Here is a 19,594-nt window from a genome sequence, read left to right as displayed (position 1 = left end):
GATGCTAACTACATTTGTTAAACTTCACTCTACACATAATTATGATAATAAATTAAATACCTGTTAGCGTTCGCCGAGCACCAGCGACCCAAAGTTCACCCAGTCTAACACTCAGGGCTTCTCAGCGGTGTATGAAAAACCAGGTGATACAGTCACCACTGCAGCCGTCACCACAATGACTGTCATTCCTCTGCGCCACTTGTAGCTTTTCCAGTTTTTTCCAGAAGTAAAAAAAAGTACGTCTGCACACCCAGAAGCTGACGACACATTTAGACGTTGGAGGCCTGTCAATAACTTCATTTTGACCTCGACAGTTGATGCCCTATTTTAACAATTATCGGCACTCTAACATTTAGATTTTTCATAATCACTACAGGAAATCAACCACACAATGAAAAAAGGAAAAAAGCAACACAAGCGCAGTCCATATATGAACAACCTTTAGTTTTATTATTACATGACCAGTGAATAAAGAAAGAAATAGGATGTCACTGAAACTATGTTTACTAATTCAAGACTATTGTAGTGACAAAAACATGAAGCAAATTCTTGATGACTTAATGCACACACATGAAAACAAACAACAGAAAAACATGAGCTGGAGTTCTGCTCCAAGACTGGCTCTTTATACGCACACACATGGATATATATATATATATATATATATATATATGCTCAAGTAGTCGTTCAAGTGTATACAACATAGAAACTGCATTCGGCCTTTACAGCTCATCAGAAAAATCACACCTCCTGTCACAGAAGGGGAGTAGGAGAGGTTAGAGAGGGTGAGTCACATTTTCTTCACTCCTGACACATCACGCTGGAAATATAACCGCGTTAGAAATGCATCTGATGCACGCGCAGATTTCCTCTTTCTTCTTTGATGGCACCGTTGTCTCATTTTAGTCATATTTTCCATTTTAAACTAGGCAATCTCCATACCCTAGGGTTTGGTTTGGTAACAAATTGGCACCATTTGAAAAACAAAAAAACAATCTTTAAAAGTTAGCCTAGCTGATGAGAAAATGCCCCCATTTTCATTCTAAAAGTTAGCTAATATAGTGGTAGTATACAGTATATGCCCATGTGCAGCAATTTCTCACCAACTGCCTCATCGAAAGCACGAATATCACTGAAAAAGAGAGAGTGAGTGTTGTGGTTGGCTTTTTAACCGGTTGAGAACTGTCTTATTGAGATATGCTCCTAAAAGATGCTCCTAGTTGAAGTTGGCGTGAGGGAGCGCGACCGGAGGGGCTGGAAGTTTGGATCGCCTCCACTGCTAGTGCACCCCGGCGCTCCAGCATCTATGCTGGAGGGGGACTCGGCCATTACCTCGTCCGGCAGAGGAGGCGCCCCGGGGTCTCCGGGCTTCGGGAGGCTGGATGATGTCGTGGAAGGCGTGGCGATGCTGGCGCAAGCCACGGAGGAGTCTCCAGCTTTTTGCGAAGACAGCAGATCGAGTGAGGTGCCCACATCTGAGTTGGAAGGGCTTTTCTCGCTGTCCGGGTGAAAGAGCAAGGTGGAGTTGTTTGAAAATGTTGATGGGAGGTCGCTGGTTGAGGTTGGAGTGCTGAAAGTGGAGTCAGATGAGGAACTGGAAGCTCCTGCCGCTGAGTAATAGAAGAGGGGGAAAAAAAGGGGAACAGTTGTAAGTCATAAAGAACAAACGCATTAAGCACTTTTTTGCATTACACACATACACACAGACACACAACTATTTTAGAAATGGACGTATTAACCTCTGAGGGACTCGATCTTCTCATTTTTGGCCTTCTGCACCTCGTCTGTGATTTTTGTGATGATAAAATTTTGCGAGCGCATCTCCCGAATCGAGTCGATCAAGGCATCCAGGCCGCGGGGGTTCTCAGCCAGTATGTCCAGCAGCACGGCCATCCTCTTGGTCTGCGTAGTCCTGCAGCTGATCTCTTCTGCATCATCTCGTGTCAGGATCCTGCGAGAGCGCAGGTAGTCCAGGTGGCGATCTGCTCTGATTTTATCGCAGAGGTAGTGCCGCAATCTGGTCAGCACCTGGAGAGCCACAGGAAGTCACGGAGGGCAGATGAAAAGAGCAAAGTGAGGTGTCAATGAACAGGAAACACACAGTCCAGGGTTCACCCCCCTTCCCCCAAATCAAAGACTACAGCAGGCCTGGATCTGCTCTCTCTGTGGCACATACAAAGTAAGCTGGGTGTCCAGATGTGCCCTAAACGTCCATCTTATTGTCCTGCTGTTAAATCCTACAGAAAGTGGAAATTGTGAGGGCACAAAGAGGGTGTGGTGGGGGCATTTCCTCCTTTTAATAGGCCTATAGCGCTAAGCAAAGCATAAATATATATTTAGCAGTGAATCTGTTTCCACATGGCTCCCCTTATCAGATTGATCTGGCATCTGTTAGGAAGCCAGAGCGTGCCTGAAGTATAATACTCACGTCTTTCTTTATCTCTGCCATTTCATCTTCAGTGAGGTGAGGAGCATCCATCCCTCTCCCCCGCAAAGTGAAAATCCAGGTGGTAACGACTGAAGATTATTTTAATAATCTCGTAGTGGTGGATTAAAACACAACAGCGAATAAATTATAGAAGTTAAATAAGCTGACACCTTATTATTAATCGATAAAAGGTGGTCTGTCGACTATCCATTCAACTTTTTTTGTTTCAACAACGGAAAAAAAATCCCCGGACTTCCTGATTGTGTCGAGGCTTAACTACGTCAACACACGGCAGAGACGTCGGTTTCACACTCAGCGCTGGTTTAAACCGGTAACTGTGAATAAAAAAGTCCACGTTCACCTCAAGATTTCTCCTGTTTTACCAGAACAACTCCAAACTGAGCAACTGTCTTCGCTTTGAGTTCTGATGTGCGACTTCTTGCGCTTCTGCACTTCCGACCATGGCCACGCGCGCTTCTCGATAACTCCATTAGGTGGCGCTGTTGGACCTTCTCGCATACAAACACCACGTTTGGCAGGTTTTGCTATACCCCACAGTTTAGTCTGACAGCATTCATTCAAAGAAAAGTAAGTGCTACACTTGCCTAAATACACCCAGTAAACTATAGGCCAGTGGTGTCAAACATGTGGTCCAGGGCACAGAAGTGGCCCTCTTAAAGGCTCCCATAATACTGATGAATGTGGAAAAACTGAGACATAGTTTTGCAGTTATTTTTCTTATGTGATCTCAAGGTTGCTTATTAAATAAGAAAATAAAATAATGTGAAATGTTACCACTTGTAATCTGGCAGGGTTTTAAAGAAGCAGGAGGGATATGAGCTTTTTACTTTACTAGTTTACTCTTTGTGGGCAATTAACTAAGCTGAGTTTGGCATCCCTGCTGTACTGCGTGGCTATACTGCACAAGATATTTCTCTAATCTACAAAGTAACTTAAGTACAGAGCAACTCTCAGTTAATTTCAATTTCAATTTATAATTTTTTCTGAATTTTTGTTGCTGATTTATTGTAATGACGCAAATCTGAGGTGAAACGTAGGCTTTTTTAATGTGATGCAGGGCTTTTCAGTTGCTTCACAAAAAACGTCTATGCTTTACGATCTGTTTGCATGTTTTGTATGTGGAGTCACTGCAAAGTAGCTGTCGCCATCAGATAAATTTTCCTTGTGAAAAACAGCGTAGAAGTTAAATAGTGTTAGTTCCTCCGTAGAAACTGGATGAACAGAGCCTTGGGAAAAAGCTCAGAATGCAACAAAGACAAGCTCAACAGCACCACAAACTAAACTATCTGAAACAGCATCTGCAAAAATAATTATAATAATAAGGTTATTACTACTACACAAACAACTAAGGGTTTAATAAGTTAGTTGGCTGTGGTGGAGCTGATTTTATGTAAACTGTTGGTTTGCTGGTCTTGTTTGGAAAATCTGCACAGTAACTCGGAGAATTAGAGTAAATATATTTCCGTTACTGTCAGTCATGCAGCTGGACACATTTTAAAGTGTAGTACTGAGCTTTGAAATGCGATGATCACAATGTAAATTTTCAGCAGGCAGAGCCTGTATCATCGATTAGGTCACAGAACAGTTTATATACAAATAAAGCTGAAGGGTCATAGCATTAAAATCATCAGCAGTTCAGAGAGAACACCGGGTCAAAGTTCACATATACAAAGGGAATTGCTGCGCAGTAGAAGTGATGTGACACTCTGGTAAACATGAAGTCTATCACAGAATGGCTGAACGCATGCAGATTTTCACTTCCCCCTAATCGCAGTATAGCACAAAGAGAGGACGGGCGCTCCCTGAGGAGATTGTTATCAGGCTTGTTTTGTCATGCTCTGCAGTGTAGTACTGTATGTGCTGTGTGAAACCACCATCAGCAAGCAGAAATGTATATGAACTGTAAATCAGATCGCAGGACTCATGCAGCGATAATGATTTAAAGCCCCTCACAGCTGTCTGGCTGCTGTTTCATCGCAGCAGGAGAATGTCAGATGTTAAACAAAAACGTGGAATGAGCGTTAACAGAAACAGACAATGCGTGCCCACTTGTCCTCTCCACAATTCCCTTCATTCATGCTGGACAGCAGAGCTCAGCAGCCTGGAAATGACCAGCTGTGCGTTTCAAATGAACCCAGTGTGCTGACTCCAGAGTGCCCTTCGTGCAGAGCCAGACACAAAAGAAAAGAAGGCATTTATAGAAATGATGTCACCGACGGGACTTTCATTCATATCAGCACAAAACCCACTCTCACGTAACAGCCAAGACACCACCGTGACCTTGCATCCACTGTGGTTTTACAATATGCGTAAGTGAGGAGGTATTTGTGCTTTTCAGTCGAAGAACCATGCAAAATTACTTCTTTTATAGCTTTTTTTCACACAGCCTATTATAACCTGCCCACCCACCTTACTCATTCGAGTGTATCCCATTAAGTATCAGGGATATGTAATTTTAACAGGGCGCTGCAGAGTACTGTGCAATGCACGTCCACCCATGGCTTGTATCAAGTATCTGTGGGAGGATAAAAGGTCTCTCTAACACAATAACTTTGAAGTAATTACATGTCGCTCTCATTAAGTGAATTGCAAGATATGAGAAAATGCACGCTTTATATACGCGTCTTTGCAAGACGCGTATATAAAGCCCTCTTTAGTTTCACATCTGTCTGCTCTTGTAACCAGGTTTGAGACCCACTGGGTTCATATTCATTAAGCATCTCAGATATATATTTAGGGCTGTTTGTTTGAAATCTGTACCTTACTGGAAGTCAAGGCAGGGAGCTGAGAATCAGAGCCGTCTAACAGTCTTTTTAGTAAGGACAATAAAAAGAGCCTCGCATTAGGCAGCCCTGCGAGACATAAAGACATGAATAAGCTTCTCTGGATCTTGTAAAATGTAGTAAGAAGCCCAGGATGTTCCTTGAATTTGATCATCTTTCATTGAACTTTCTAATACGATTTTCTTATTTATAATTTGTCTACTTTTAGTCTACTGATTTTATGCCCGTGGGTCAGTGTCTTATTTTATCGATTGTTGTTTTTGCACATGATGTGAAAATTTGAGGCAGGGCGGAGGTTTCACTTACAGTGATCAGTTCAGCTTGTAATACAGCGTGGCACTTTTTTATTTATTATTTCTTTTTGAAATATAAACTTTCAGTGGCTTCCAGAAACAGTCATATCTAAACTATCGTTCTGCTTACTATATGCACTGAGTTGCTGCCATATTAGATATTCAGCATCACTGATATCTGCTCGAAAAAGTGATGACTACTCCTTTAAGCCAGGGATGTCAAACTCATTTGAACTCATCGAGGAGCAGATCTTTGATCTTACATGGGCCGGTCTTAGTGTAAAGAAGCTTAGTTTCCCATTAGAAAAGACCAGTTACTTTGGTGTAGCGTGAATGACCATGGCTGAAGTCTTTACATGCAAAAATGAAGCTTATGAAAACACAGTTAAAAGTCCAAGATTCATGCCTTCCTTCATTTTTATCTAAAGCTGTCCAGTGGGCTGGACTGGAGTCTCCGTGAGGCCGATTTTGGCCCCTGGGCCTAGTGTTTGACACCCTGGCTTTCAAACTGTTGGGGTAACAGTGTTTTAGGATGTTAAGAAAGAGGAAAGATTCAATTTCTCACTTGTTTTATTTCACATTCATTTTCTGAACTGTGGGAAGAGGACATGCAATTTGCCCTCCACATCCGCCTCTGTTCTTCTTACCTAACATGTTTGTGCAGATTCTTGATATTATAATTTTGGAAGGAAATTTCCACACCAAGCCACAACAGTCAGCGATTTCCAGGCATCGGTAAACACACCAAGCTCCCGCTTGTTCGCTCTTCATCTGCCGGAGCTGGCGCTGACTCAGACCGGCCTTTGTAACCTTAGTTAGATAAGACGGCGGCTGTGCCAATCTGCTCTGCTCAGCCTCTTATTCTCACAGGTTATAATGAAAGGAAAGGTATTCTCTCCCTTATAAATGCCTTTGTTCTTTGATGTGGATGGAAGAAGATGCTTTTTACCCTGGCATCTATTTCAAAGAAACCTGCAATGCTCATCCTGAGAGGAATTTTGCTTCAGGCATTGCTTGGGTTTTCTTTTTATTCTTGTTTTTTTTTTTTTTGTCTAGCATCTTATTCTGACTGCTCTGATTTAGACTAAACAGAGGATTATCAAGTTTCAAACATTTCCAGGAGGCTCTCATCTCTCATTGTGAAATCTTGAAGTTAAACTCAATTCCATCCACATGCCCTTACAGGGTGACTGAAGGGAAATTTAACCTGTAACACTAGCAAGGCTGGAAAATACAAACATTATTCGCAGACAACGTGCAACAGTCTAAACAGAGCTTCAGCTCAGGGAGAAATTCAGTCAGTCATAGAAATATGTGGCTTTCCTTCAATATTTATGTCAGAACTTGCAGTGGCCCGGTGTCAAATCCCTTAAGGAGCCATGTTCACATGCATTTCAGCTGCCAGGTATACATACATATATGGTCCAGCACCAGCTGGTAAAGTCTTGGTTAGGCGCAAAAGAGCTCCTTCATAACAGTGATATAGACTGAATAGTGCAATCATTGTGTCACAAAACAGAATAAAATCAGTTCCCAGCACTGCAATCAAAGAATTATCCATGCCATTGTTTTGCATGTTATGTAAGCTTTTATTTCTGGAGAATCTTAATGGTCAAAAATATCTGCTTTCTTTGGAAATGAGAAAGCATTACACAGTAAAACCGGAGAGAAAGCCCTGGCAGAGTGGAAGCTGCACAGGGTGGTTCTTGGCACAGCGAGTGTGAGAGGAGGGAGGGAGAAACTTCTGCTTGGCTTATGGGAGGACGTGTGGAGAAGCATTTCTCTCATAGTTTCGGGACACCTCTTCAGTCTACGTCAGATCTGCTTGAAGTGGATAAAAGGGGATGGGGACTCTCAAAGAGGGAGAACAAACAGCCATCATCCCGCTGCCAGGTCTGCTGAGTGATATTAAGGAGGCTGGTTTTTCTTTTTCACTCAGGAGAGATTGCTTCAGCTGGAGAAGATGTGGAAGGTCTTTGTCGTCGAGATCTTCTGCTTTACGCTGGTGAGGAAAAGGTGTCTTATGCCTGCTGTTATATTCTGTGGGTGAAAGAAATGTTGATTACAAAGGTGGGATGTTTGGTCTAACCTCAGGTGTCAGCCTCATGCCCGAAGGACTGCCAGTGTCCCCTTGAAGTCCCAACATGTGCAGACAGCGTCAGCCTCGTGCTGGACAGCTGTGGATGCTGTAAGGTTTGTGCCCGGCAGCTCTTTGAAGACTGCAGCAAGACACAGCCATGCGATGCTGCGAAGGGACTGGAGTGCAACTTCGGAGGGTCGGATAAGGGAGTCTGTCGAGGTACGCTGACTTCATTTCCCTTTTCTGATCTTTTTTGTTTTTCAACTGTCACCTTTTCCCTTTTCATCACATCAGCCTTTCCCTGCTTCTGTTTAACAGCCAAATTAAACGGGAGAACATGTGAGTACAACAGCAAGATTTATCAGAGTGGGGAAACCTTCCATCCTAACTGCAAACACCAGTGCACTTGCATCGACGGTGCAGTCGGATGTGTCTCCCTCTGCCCACGTGAATTCTCGCTGCCCTTGTTGGGCTGTGCCAAACTAAGACGGGTCAAGGTACCGGGAGGGTGCTGCGAACAACTAGTCTGCCCTGAGGAAACAGAGGCACAGAGCGCTATGATAAAAAAGCACAGAAGAAAGTTCAGCAAAGTCAAAACCACTGAAGACGACCTCTCCAAAAAGAACGAGTTCACCTCTGTGTGGGGAGAATCAAAGTCTCTGCCTGGTGAGCAGTCTTGATATTTATTGCATTTAAGTCTTGCTTGCTTTCATTATTTTAACCCACCTTTAACTTAAAAAATATCTGCTTAAAAACATCTGCACAGCTTTCAGGAGTTATTCAGTGGACCACATGTTTGCCAGAGGAGTCCAGTGCATGCCTCAAACCACAGCCTGGTCACCCTGCTCCAAATCCTGCGGCTCTGGTGTGTCCACGAGGCTGACCAACCGCAACAAACAGTGCAAACTGGTGAAAGAAACTCGGATCTGTGAAATCCGTCCCTGCAAACAGTTGACCTCGAAGGTACACCATATGCTGATGAACATATACAGTGATTATTTCATTAGAGGCTGAGAACCCATCCATGTTAAGACTAAAGCCTAGATACATTCTCTCTTGCAGAAAGGTCAAAAATGCAGTCACAGAGGAAAAGCAAGCCATCCAGTTCACCTGTCATACGCAGGTTGTCGTAGCCTGAAAAAGTTGCAGCGCAGGTACTGTGGATCCTGCTCAGACGGACAATGCTGCAGGCCACACAGGACCCGGACAATGCCTCTCCATTTTCGGTGCAAAAACGGAGAGACCTTCAGGAGGATGGTGATGACGATCGAATCGTGCAAGTGTAATCTCAACTGCTCCAACAACGCTAAAAAGACACCTGAGCTCTACAGCCCTCTCGATGACATCCACAAACTGAAAATTTAACTGAAAGACTTGATTTAAGCGCAAGAAGACTTCTGCTTCATATTATTGGAGCCTTGTGGTTTGCTTCTTTGTGAAGCTGCTTTTAAATGGTGAATGCTGCATTTTAAAAAATGTTTTTCCTGCTTATTCTTTGTACATACTTAATAATATTTAAGCCTCTAATGACAAAACATGTTAAATCGCAGTGTGGAAAGTTATGGCAGCTGCTAAATGTGTCGTCACGCGGTGGCTGTTTCTTTTGATTCACTGCACTCGTGTTATTTAAAGGGTTATGCTTCATACTTTTTTTTCATTTTAATGCAAAGTTAATGTTAAGCATGGAAAACTGTACTTTTGGTTTACTGTCCTGGTCTCTGTAATTGGTTGTCAATGCAAAACAGAAATATGATTGAAGCCTGGACACACAGACTGTTAATTTCATGGTTAGCAGATTATAATCTCCAATAAATTCAAGGAAAACCAATTCAGTTCCCCACTATCTTACTTAAGAGTTTGTCTTGAGAAAAACTGGAAATTCTCAGGGGGTCTTTGCTGCAACGATTTTCAGTCTCTTTAGCATCTGGCTGACCTACATGTCACTGAATAGTTTTGGGAATGTCTGTAATGTAAACTTCTCAGCAGTTTGCCTGGTGCTGCACAGATGCTGGGCACAAGTTGCAGATTTTTGCTTTCTGGCAGTGGTATAGGCTTACACCGATAATCTAAACCCTCCACTGCGATTTACGATACGCAGAATAGAAGGCAAATGTGACGGAAATAAGACTGTGAATTGCACGGCCGTGGCTGTTGTTGCTCTTGTGTCCTCTTCAGTATTTCTGTCAAAGGTGGGCTCTGCTGTGCCATCACTTGGCTCTGTCGCAATCAATCACTCTGTCTCTGCTGCTGATTAGAGAGATGCTGGTCCTGTCCAGCATTCACTAGATGCACCTGGTTAAGGTCTCATTGAAGACTGCTGTTTGTGATGCACACACTAAGATGTGTTCTGCTGATTCGGTTTTAGGGCTATGAGCAGATAATAAGGAGCAGTGATGATGTTTTTGAGGTGCTTGTGTATGCCTGGGGTTGTGCACACATCAGCCGTTTCTTTTGTTAAGCTACATTAGGGAAAAGGGTGTTGCTGCTCTGCTCTTTGTTTTGGGCAGGGAGTTATTTTCTTTTGAACTTTAATAATCTCTTGAACTCTATAAATCTCCCGTCTGTTTTTTTAAATTTTCTTTGATTTGCCAACCCCTATTTATCCATGCAGTTTGCCTCTTTTGTAATTCATAAATCTTGCGTTTGGCTGTCTGGTTGAATGGCACTTTCCACCACCCCTGAGCTGAGCTGGGACATAACTACTAACCCAACCAACAGGTTTACGCAGAGCTGCAAGGGTTTATGCGTCAGGGCTATCAAAGTTGTTGAGCCTAACAAGCACATAAGCACAGGGTGTGCCCATCTCAGCGCTGAAATGCCGAAAGTCAGATGTAAGCAGAAAGCAGCAGAAAAAAGCAAATTCCCAAAGTGATCGACAGAATTACGTAAACAGGCAAGACCACAAGAGCAAAGGAAAAAAACATAAGTACTGACGCACGCAGCCATGAAATCATTCCATCCCCTGAAGGAGAGCACAATAGAGCTTTGTCTCTGAGAACTTGAGAGGAGGCCTGCTCACTCGAGGGAATACGTCCGATGCAGGAACACATCAGTCTTTCAGAGGTCTGGACTCACAGTAGTTTATTACCATAGATACAGCAGGGAAGCACAAGCAACAGTGAGAGAACAAAAGAAATAAACACAGTACATTTATGGCTCAGTTTTTCGGTAAATCTCAGTAAGTCACGCTGCAACTGTGTTTGCCTCCAGGCCAGATTAATATAAGATTTTTATTAGACAAACCAACAACAGAGATAGAAGTGGGCAGTTACATTTGCAACCTAAAGGCATGGACTTCACAGCTAATGGCCACACATAATTATTCTCAGTCCAGCTGAGAATCCTAATATAAAACACAACCAGTGCACACCACACCTTTGCTATGTCCACTACCAACAAACAAACAAACGCCTGTTTCCAGCACCGGGAGGATGACAGGGAAATTAAAAGTAAAGACGCTGAATTTTGAATCAGCTTCACTAGTCAGAGCAGAAGATTTATTATGGGTGATGGGCAAAGTCACAGCTGGAAATATGGATTCATTCTATCGCAGGTAAACACAGCTGGGACAAAATGTGACCAAACAAAAAGTCATTTGCAATTAAAATTAGATTTTTTTTTTTTTGTGAATCCAAAAGTTTTGCTTTCTGCTGAACTGACGGTGGGAATGATGGCGTGGAAGCTTCCACAGTTATCAGCGTTATAAGATCAAGCCCGTGGAGAAGATGGAGCAGAAATCTGTTTCTAAATGTATAAACTGCTTATTGCGTATTGATAGCAAGAATGTTATATTTGAATTGGGATTTATATTATTCTGGCAGCCTTTAGGGGCTAATTTATAATTTTGCCAATTATCAGATATCGCAACCCTGTCAGAATGTAAATGGTAAATGGCCTGTATTTATATAGCGCTTTACTAGTCCCTAAGGACCCCAAAGCGCTTTACATATCCAGTCATCCACCCATTCACACACACATTCACACACTGAATGTGCAAGTTTAAGTGAAGAGGGCATAGTGTTACACGAGGGTGGCATTTATTTCAGGTACTACACACAGTGTGCTACGTCTTTAATATGGCAGAGTGTAGATAGCCATTACTGGCAGCTGGGAAACCCTTCCACCAGTGATGCACTGTGCTGTGCACCACATTTGCATGTTTTCAGTTCACTCTGAATTCATTCAATTCATAAATTCACATTTTAATCACACATGTATCTGACTTACAATCAAACATTATTTGAGTGGAGTGCCTGCTGCTTTACTTGCACATGTAATTTATCATCGCACACGTGCACTGTTTGAATGCATTATAAAGACACAAAGGTTACTGAAAAGGATGTAAGCACCAATAAAATGTTTCGTTTTCAAGCACCACTTGCATTGGCCAACAACTGCTGTCATAATTTCGTTGGTGTTCAGTTGCAGGCTGTGGAAAAAAGTTGTTCAGCTGTAGCCACTTGCATAAGACAGATCAAGTACATACTGCATTGTGCCTAAAATAACCTGATTGCTAGTCCTTCTAGCAATTTCGTGTTACCCTGCTGGAAAGTCCTTTTGTTTTGTTTTTTATAAATGAATCTATTAAAATTTATAAAATAATAGAAATTGAAAAGAGGTTTCCTGCAGTCCAGTGTAGTCTTTGCTATCTTACATTCACACTTCAAATGTGTAATATTTATGCAACAGTACTATTAGGTGTTACTCAACTCAGAGTTTGGCCAATCTTATGTAACAGTTATGCAACAAGCTCCTTGTCATACGGACAGAATAGCACCAAAATATCATAGTTCAAGATGTACAAACATCTGAAAACATTACTGTATTTTAAAAAAACAGCAGCAGATTACTTGATTCCTGGAAATGCAGTTCAAAAATCTGAATGTAAAAGTAGAAACTGATCAAACCAATTAAAAATCAGGGTTTAGTTACCCCCATGTTGCCCTTTTAAACAGACCCAATAAATATCAGAGTGCAAAACAAATCAGGATTTAAAATGCAAACCTCCATCATTTCAGAAAATAAGATGTTGATGTTTGCAGTCCTTCATCAAACATGGCCTTATAAGAGTTTTTGAGGAAATCGACATAATTCTGAATGCTTCGCTTGTGGCTCTCTGATTGGTCCAGGCTAAGCTGCAGGTCCTTCAGACGTACCTCATACTGCTTCTCTGCCTGCAGATTGAGAGACACACAGACAGATAATACAGCTCAGCGCTGCCTTCCAAGAAATGTTCCATCTAACGTGAGTGCGTCTTCTCTATGGCCCTTACGTTGAGCTTGCTCTGGCGAAGAAGCCTCAGCTCGCTTTCCCTTCTGCTCTTCTCGGCTCCCAGCTCCAGGATTTTGGTTTGAAGAGCCTCTTCCCTGGAAACAGCCTCTTCTTTCACCTTAGTGACCTACACGGGGTGAAAATGTGAAATATCATTATGTGATGCGCCATTTTCTGCACGATAAATCTCTCTTTGACACCAAACTGGAGTAACACAAGTTGTTTTATACAGATACATGCATATCTAGCTTTGCCTGTTTACTATGTAGCTCCAGCTGGATTACTTACGGCATGGCTTCAAACAAATCTCGACTGAACTGTTAGGTTGTAATGTCTTACTTGATGATCTGAGTGAAGAACAGGTGCTGAACTGTTGGTCAGCACTCCAACAGCTAACCTGTACCTGTTGTCTGACGTCTGCTAAAGCTGCCTCCAGCTGTCGGCTGACGGCCTGACACTCTGATGAGCGCTGATCCAGCTGCCGGTTGCTGTAGCTGAGAGCTTCCTCCTGAGCTGCGAGCCTCCGTACCAGCTCCAGGTTCTCTTGCTGCAGTTTGTCTGTCTCTCTACACACACACACGCACACACACACGCGCACACACACACACACACATAGAGTAAGCATCAATTTCTATACCGATAATATGAGCAGGTTTTTGATATTTGAGGTCTTACTTTTGGATAGAAATCAGTTTTTCTTGTAATTGTAAGTTGGCCTCATAAATGGACTCCCTCATCTCTGCAGATGATCTCAGCAGTTTGCTTTGACTCTCCATCTGCGTGTGCAAAACATAAAATTCAGAGTTGCCTCCACGGGCTACAAGTAAATCGTGCAGAAAACATTTAATCACACCACGTGCACAAATGCTACTTTAAAACAACAACTACCTCCACGATCTGCTGAACATTTATCAGCCTCAAATCGAGCAGATTCGAGATAAAAACTCAGTATTTCTGACGGAAACACGTGGTCGTCTGGTTCTACCAGAGATCACACTGGGGAGCACAAAAGACTCGCTAGTGGGCTCAACCTAAACATTGCACAGCAATCACAAACATCGAAACTCACAGCAATATTAGAAACCACAATGCACCAGCGGTCACCTGAGGCTATACTGCCACCCAGTGGTCAAAAAATAGGAAAATGACTGCATTTTACATTGACCACAGCAGCTGGCTTTGCACACCTTAACCTGCAGTTGCCTAATGGACTCTGACTTTTCTGAGCACTTCCTCTCCAAGCGCTGCAGGTTTTCCTGGCACTCAAAGAGACTCTGCTCAGCTGCATTCAGTAACTCGGGGTAAGCGTTCAGTTCCTCCACGCGCCCCTGCAGCTCCTGCCTCACCTGGGCTCCAGAGGAGGAACGGCACAAAAAAAAAAAAAAAAAAAGAGTTGGGTTTCGGGAAATGAAACATAGTAATATGCTTTAAAACTCAGCACACCTCTCCAAGAGATGCTCACGGATGTACATGATTCATTCAGCTGTGGTTATGCAGTTGAAAAAAGAAAACTAAGTGCACAATGACTGTCCATTAAACAGCAGGTGAAACAGAGCTGGACAGACTTGTAATGGGCTGTTAGAATGAGTTTTTAGCTTAACAGAAACTGTGCATGTAACGTAAATAAAATAAGGCAAATTAAAGAGAAGGGCGGTGGTACCTTCTCAACTTCTGCCTCTTTTCCATCTCGTGTCTTCTCTGTTTCTCTTAAAAGACTTGTATATTTTATCTTTGAATCATGGAGCTCAGCTTGAAGTTGTGCAACCTGGAGGTGAAAAAAATACAGAACATTAACATGAAACCTGCTGTGGCCTTCCCTGTCATTAAAAACTAGTGTCATTCATTCAGTGGCTTCTACAGACCACATTCTGTATCTGTAAATAATAGGTTTCTTGTAATCCTGTTTGGAAACTACTTTATCCTAACTGTGTCAGGAAAAAAATGACCTTCAAACATGATAGAAAGATAGAAAAATATTAATAAAAAAACAAGAACTGAAAGGTTAATATTTGAAATTAATAGATGAGAAGTAAAAGGTTTGAAAGATTTAAGAACATAAAACACTCTTTGTTGTGTGTCAGTGTTTATTCAGAAATGATCTTTAAGAGGATCAAATATGATGAAAGAGTGCCTTTTTTTTCAACATTGCACATTTTTTGATGTTTGTTGACTCCAGAGTAAAGTAGTGGGTCTATAAAAATAACAGTCATTTACAAACATGATTAAAAGTTTCCCTGCAGAGAACAAGGGATGGTCTAGGTCTGGTTTGTCACTGCTGGAAAAAAAAATACTTTGATACGTTTGATTTTTGAGGCTCTGCCTGCACAAAAAAAGGAAGAGGGCAGCAAACCAGATCCTCAATTCCTTGCTGTGAATTCACTGGACAGTCACCTGTACTAATCTTGCGTGCATCGGACATCTCACAGGCACAGCGCTGCGGAGCTGACCCACTGTCACTGGGTGATGTCTGGAATATTTCAGGGCTGCAGCACACGAGAAAGTAAAAGGTTTTAAATCAAAACACAAACCTGATAATGGCACTGTTCAGCTTGGTGCTTCTTCTCCTGTGAGACGATCTTCTCCTCTATGAGGGCAGACTCGCACTCAGCGAGCTGCTGCTCCAGCTGAGCTACAGATTCCTGGGATAGCAGAGAAATCCAAACAGTTTTAGTAAAATAAGGTCCTCCTAACTCCTAAATATGGAAACCGGACTTCTTGCAACATGTCTGTGCTTTTTGCCTTTCACAGTAATGACTCTCACATACAAGCTGTTCAGTAACTTGTACCTTGAGTGTTGCATTATTTATGCCGAGTTCTCCGTTGTCTGAGCTGAGTTTTTCGAGCCTTTGCATCAGAGTTTCATTTGCTGCAGTTAGCTCGTCCTTCTCCTTCTGCACTCTCATTGTCAAGTCTGCAATTTGGCTTTAATGGAAACAGACACTTACAGTTAATGCATCATCTGAATATTGATGTACTCAGAAATGACAAATGGCTGGGAAGGAGAACCAACCAACCTTTTCAATAAGTCTATATGAGCAACGAGTTTGTCTTTCTCATCTGTCGTCTGCTCCTTCTGTCCTCTCCTTGAGTCTCTCTCTGAATGGGCTTTGGCCAGCTGAGCATCCTGTTTGCCAAACAAGACAAACAAAGATCAAACGGGATCCTCAACTGCTTCTGAAGCCAAAATAATGAACCAATTTGACCTCGTACCTTTTCCCTCAGCTGTGCGTAGCATTTCTCAATAGCAGCTTCAAATCTCTCCGCTCTCAGTTTCTGAGCTCGGGTGGCTTTCTTCAGAGATTCTTTGTCCTGTGCTGCCTTCGCAGACAGAGAGGTGATAGACCCCTTCAGATCATCAATCTCCAGCTTCTGCTCGGTTATGAGTCTCTCCAGAGCCTGCAAAGACCATGAACCCACAAGTGTGCAGTTTTAATTTATACATTAATAAAGCAGTTTAGTCTACAGCGCAGCCAGCTGATAAAGGTGTCTGTACCCGTAATTGTACAGTAAGGCGATTGTTTTCAGCTTCCTTGTTGCGTAGCTGTCCCTGTAGGTGAGCACGTGTTGCCTCTGCTGACTTGGTCATGTGAACTGCACTCTTTACGTTCTCCTGTTGAAGCCAGCGTAAACATATAATTTCATGGGCAATGACTTAATTCATCCGCAAATGATCTCTGCTGTACTTACCTGCTCTTTTCTCCGCAGATCTATCAGCTCCCTGACCTTCTGTTCACTCTCACTCAAATCTTTCTTTAAATTCTGCGAGAAAAAACATGGAAACCAATGCATATTATCACATCACCATATCTTCACTTTAGGTGCATTAAAATCGCTTTTGTAAAGTTAACACCTTTAGAGTATGTCCTGTGACATCAGAACCAATGTGGCTGTGCTCTCACTAGTTTAATCACCAAAGGCTGCCCCTTTGCCCCAGCCCCTTCCTCCAGCTCATCTGGGGGAACACCAAGGCATTCTCAGGCTGAGAGATATAATCTCCAGCGTGTCAAGGGTCCACCCTAGGGCCTTCTCCTGGTAGGACATGCCTGAAACACCTCACTGAGGAGGCATCCAGATGCCCAAACCACTTCAACTGGCTCCTTTTGATATTAAGGAGTAGTGGCTCTACTCTGAACACCTCCCAAATGCCCAAGCTCTTCACCCTATTTATAAAGGAGAGCCCAACCATGCTTGGAGAAAGCCCATTTCGGCTATTTTTATCTGTGATCTCTTTCTTTCAGTCACTTCCTAGAGCTGAGTCACACTCAAAGGTAATAAAACAGTTGAGCTGATACTGAAAACTATATTTCTACTTCTGTTCCCCAGAAAAATTTAATCAGTGAGGGAATCTATAAAGAATTTGATCACAGGCCGAGACAATGGAATTTGAATAAATGAAATATTATTAATAATCCATCTATCTAACCGCTATAACTTATCCTTTATCACTTTGTTTCACTGACTAAATCTTCACAAGCTAATCACAAAGCTTAGTTCCCTTAAACTTCCTTCTTTTGTGCCAATGCATAGGTGTAATAAAACACTCACCTCATTTTCACTCTCAGCCTGCATGATCTTCTTCAGCAGCGTGTCAATCTGCTGGTCTGCATCAATTCGATTTGCCTTTGCGGAATTATTTAAAGCAAGGACATAAATAAACACATTTTCAGACTAAATACAGTTGACTTATACGGTGTAGTAGCAGTTTAACAAACCTCTGCCTCTTGGAGCTGTTTCAGTTTCTGTCGCACTGACTTATTAATTCGTCTAAAGTCCTCTAGCTTTTCCAGCAGAAGCCCACGCTGTCTTGCAATTTGGCGTTTATCTTTGGCAGACTGTCTTGAATCCTTAATTGACATTAAAAAAAAAGAAAATTAGAGAAAATGCAGGACAGCAGTTGCAAAAACATATGTTTAATGTAGGAAACCCTTTGGCTTTACACAAAGCTAGCTTTATCCAAAATTGCTGCAGACCTACAGCATACTCATCGTCGATGGCGTCTTTAAACGACACTAGCTGGATTGCTGCAGAATTGGCAGCTGCTTCTGCATCCATTAGCATTTTCAGGAAAGGATTATTTTTATTGCCAAAATCTCTGAGACTAAAATAAAAAGGAAAGCAAGAAAACACTTTGAATCAGTAAAGTTGTGGTAGCTGGCAAGTGCATATTCAAATGCATCATCCTTGTAGGACCTCACCAGCTGATCTCACACTCTGGGGTTCCTGTATGGAGACTGCTGCGTGCCCTGGTTCTACCAACAGGCTCATGACTGCTGTCTAGGTCGCCACGACTCAGAGTGAAATCCTCCCTGGTACCGCTGAAACCAAGGGGGGGACTTCGAAGGTCATCCTCTGGAGACATGCCTCTTACTGTCAACAGATGTGCATATAATATGCTCAAATGATATGTGCAAATATACTATGCGCAAAAACCGGCTATGCATGGGAAATACAGAGTTACACAGGCAAACCTCCAAGTGGCATCCCTGGGTGAAACCGAGGAAAGCGCGTAGTCCTTCATATGACTACTGGACTGTGGAGTCACAATATCATGTGTGACAATTTCTTTAGCATCTATGATCTGGGGCAATACCTTCTCAGGAGGAAATTTACCATGGTGGACAAAATAAAATAAAATAATACAACTTTACTTTACTATAACGTTACTATAGTTAATAATATTAAAATAATAATAATCAGAAGAAATGTATTTTAGACATTTTGTTGTAATACTTCTCAGTAATAGTTAGGTAATAGAACCACAACCTTTTATTTCTTCATAAAATTCTCGTAAGGTTCAGTTTATCAGGTTTTTTTTTAGAATGAAAAGAAGCGATATGCTGTAATTCAGGGGTGTCAAACTCAAATACACAGTGGGCCAAAATTCAAAACTGGAACAAAGTCGCGGGCTAACATTAATATTTATTGAAAAAAAAAAAAATCTTCCTCCAGATTTAAGAATGAATCTCTTCTTATGGACTCAAATAATTTTTGCTGGAAAACTGAATATGGAACAAGCAAAGCTTAATACTAAACAATATATATATTAGCTGTATAATACCAGTAGGCCAGCTCTAATAGTAATTTGGTATGGCTTCGCGGGCCAAATGTAATTAGGCTGCGGGCCAAATTTGGCCCGCGGGCCAGAGTTTGACACCTGTGCTGTAATTGATCATTTTAATTCATAAAAAAGCCTAACAATGTAACCCATTGGTTACAAACAAACTGGATGATAAACCGCTGTTTTGAGGGTATTTTCTGGGTTATTTAGAACACTGGTCAAAGGCGACCCTTCAACATAAGAGATAGTTACAGACAGCTAACACAAGAGGAAGGTTAAAAGTCCTGCTTGGACATGAGAAAGCCAATCGCCAAGGAAGCTACTTCTTAGCAACAGACAAGGTTAAGTGGCTGTTAAGCTTTAAGGAACTCTAAGCGTAGCAAGCACTTTAGTAATTATACCAAGTAAATCGCCATTCAAGTCTAGCGTGTTTAATAACGCCCAAACCAAGTAACCACTTACAAAAGCATGCCTGAAAATTTAAACAACACTTACTCCTTCGCCTTGTACCTCTTGTAAATAACGCTCCTCCACTCTGGGGAGTCGCCTCTTGGAAAGTCTCACTCGATTGGTTAGATGTGAGGCAGCGTAACGACGTCAACTGACTATCTTTTTGTTGATTCGTTCCCTAAGGGTTGAATGGGCGGGGCCAAATTTGAT

The 19,594-nt window shown here is 42.2% G+C and overlaps 3 protein-coding genes across 4 annotated transcripts; 1 reads left to right on the top strand and 2 right to left on the bottom strand.

Annotated features, from left to right (window-relative positions):
• Positions 1–429: 429 nt before the first annotated feature.
• On the bottom strand, positions 430–2,911 carry bcl10 (BCL10 immune signaling adaptor). Its single transcript, XM_086271407.1, has 3 exons — positions 2,429–2,911; positions 1,740–2,028; positions 430–1,610 (listed from the first exon to the last, which is right to left on the bottom strand). The coding sequence occupies exons 1-3, from the start codon at positions 2,477–2,479 to the stop codon at positions 1,204–1,206; spliced, it is 747 nt and encodes a 248-aa protein (XP_086127533.1). The 5' UTR covers positions 2,480–2,911; the 3' UTR covers positions 430–1,203.
• Positions 2,912–7,325: 4,414 nt separating this feature from the next.
• Positions 7,326–9,425, top strand: LOC147308259 (CCN family member 1-like). Its single transcript, XM_086271185.1, has 5 exons — positions 7,326–7,530; positions 7,620–7,824; positions 7,924–8,271; positions 8,372–8,568; positions 8,668–9,425. The coding sequence occupies exons 1-5, from the start codon at positions 7,489–7,491 to the stop codon at positions 8,968–8,970; spliced, it is 1,095 nt and encodes a 364-aa protein (XP_086127311.1). The 5' UTR covers positions 7,326–7,488; the 3' UTR covers positions 8,971–9,425.
• A 1,246-nt stretch (positions 9,426–10,671) lies between these two features.
• Positions 10,672–19,575, bottom strand: LOC147308258 (outer dense fiber protein 2-like). 2 transcript variants are annotated; one of them, XM_086271339.1, is made up of 17 exons: positions 19,430–19,575; positions 18,072–18,243; positions 17,851–17,974; positions 17,589–17,720; positions 17,422–17,496; positions 16,564–16,635; positions 16,370–16,486; positions 16,087–16,272; positions 15,891–16,000; positions 15,663–15,798; positions 15,405–15,515; positions 14,537–14,641; positions 14,064–14,222; positions 13,552–13,652; positions 13,280–13,442; positions 12,878–13,003; positions 10,672–12,779 (listed from the first exon to the last, which is right to left on the bottom strand). In XM_086271339.1, exons 2-17 carry the CDS (start codon positions 18,233–18,235, stop codon positions 12,615–12,617), a joined length of 2,046 nt encoding a protein of 681 aa, XP_086127465.1. In that variant the 5' UTR covers positions 18,236–18,243; positions 19,430–19,575; the 3' UTR covers positions 10,672–12,614. The 2 variants fall into 2 exon arrangements, with proteins under 2 accessions (XP_086127465.1, XP_086127466.1); XM_086271340.1 differs by lacking the exon at positions 14,064–14,222.
• Between the last annotated feature and the right edge of the window lie 19 nt (positions 19,576–19,594).

Source organism: Aulonocara sp. 'chitande type north' Nkhata Bay, linkage group LG18 (genome assembly GCF_057382095.1).
Source record: "Aulonocara sp. 'chitande type north' Nkhata Bay isolate Kocher_YH1m ecotype deep benthic linkage group LG18, A_spYH_male_GT1.1, whole genome shotgun sequence".
Classification (NCBI taxonomy): domain Eukaryota; kingdom Metazoa; phylum Chordata; class Actinopteri; order Cichliformes; family Cichlidae; genus Aulonocara; species Aulonocara sp. 'chitande type north' Nkhata Bay.
The sequence above is the reverse complement of the archived record's forward strand: the minus strand, read 5'-3'. Positions and strand labels throughout refer to the sequence as shown.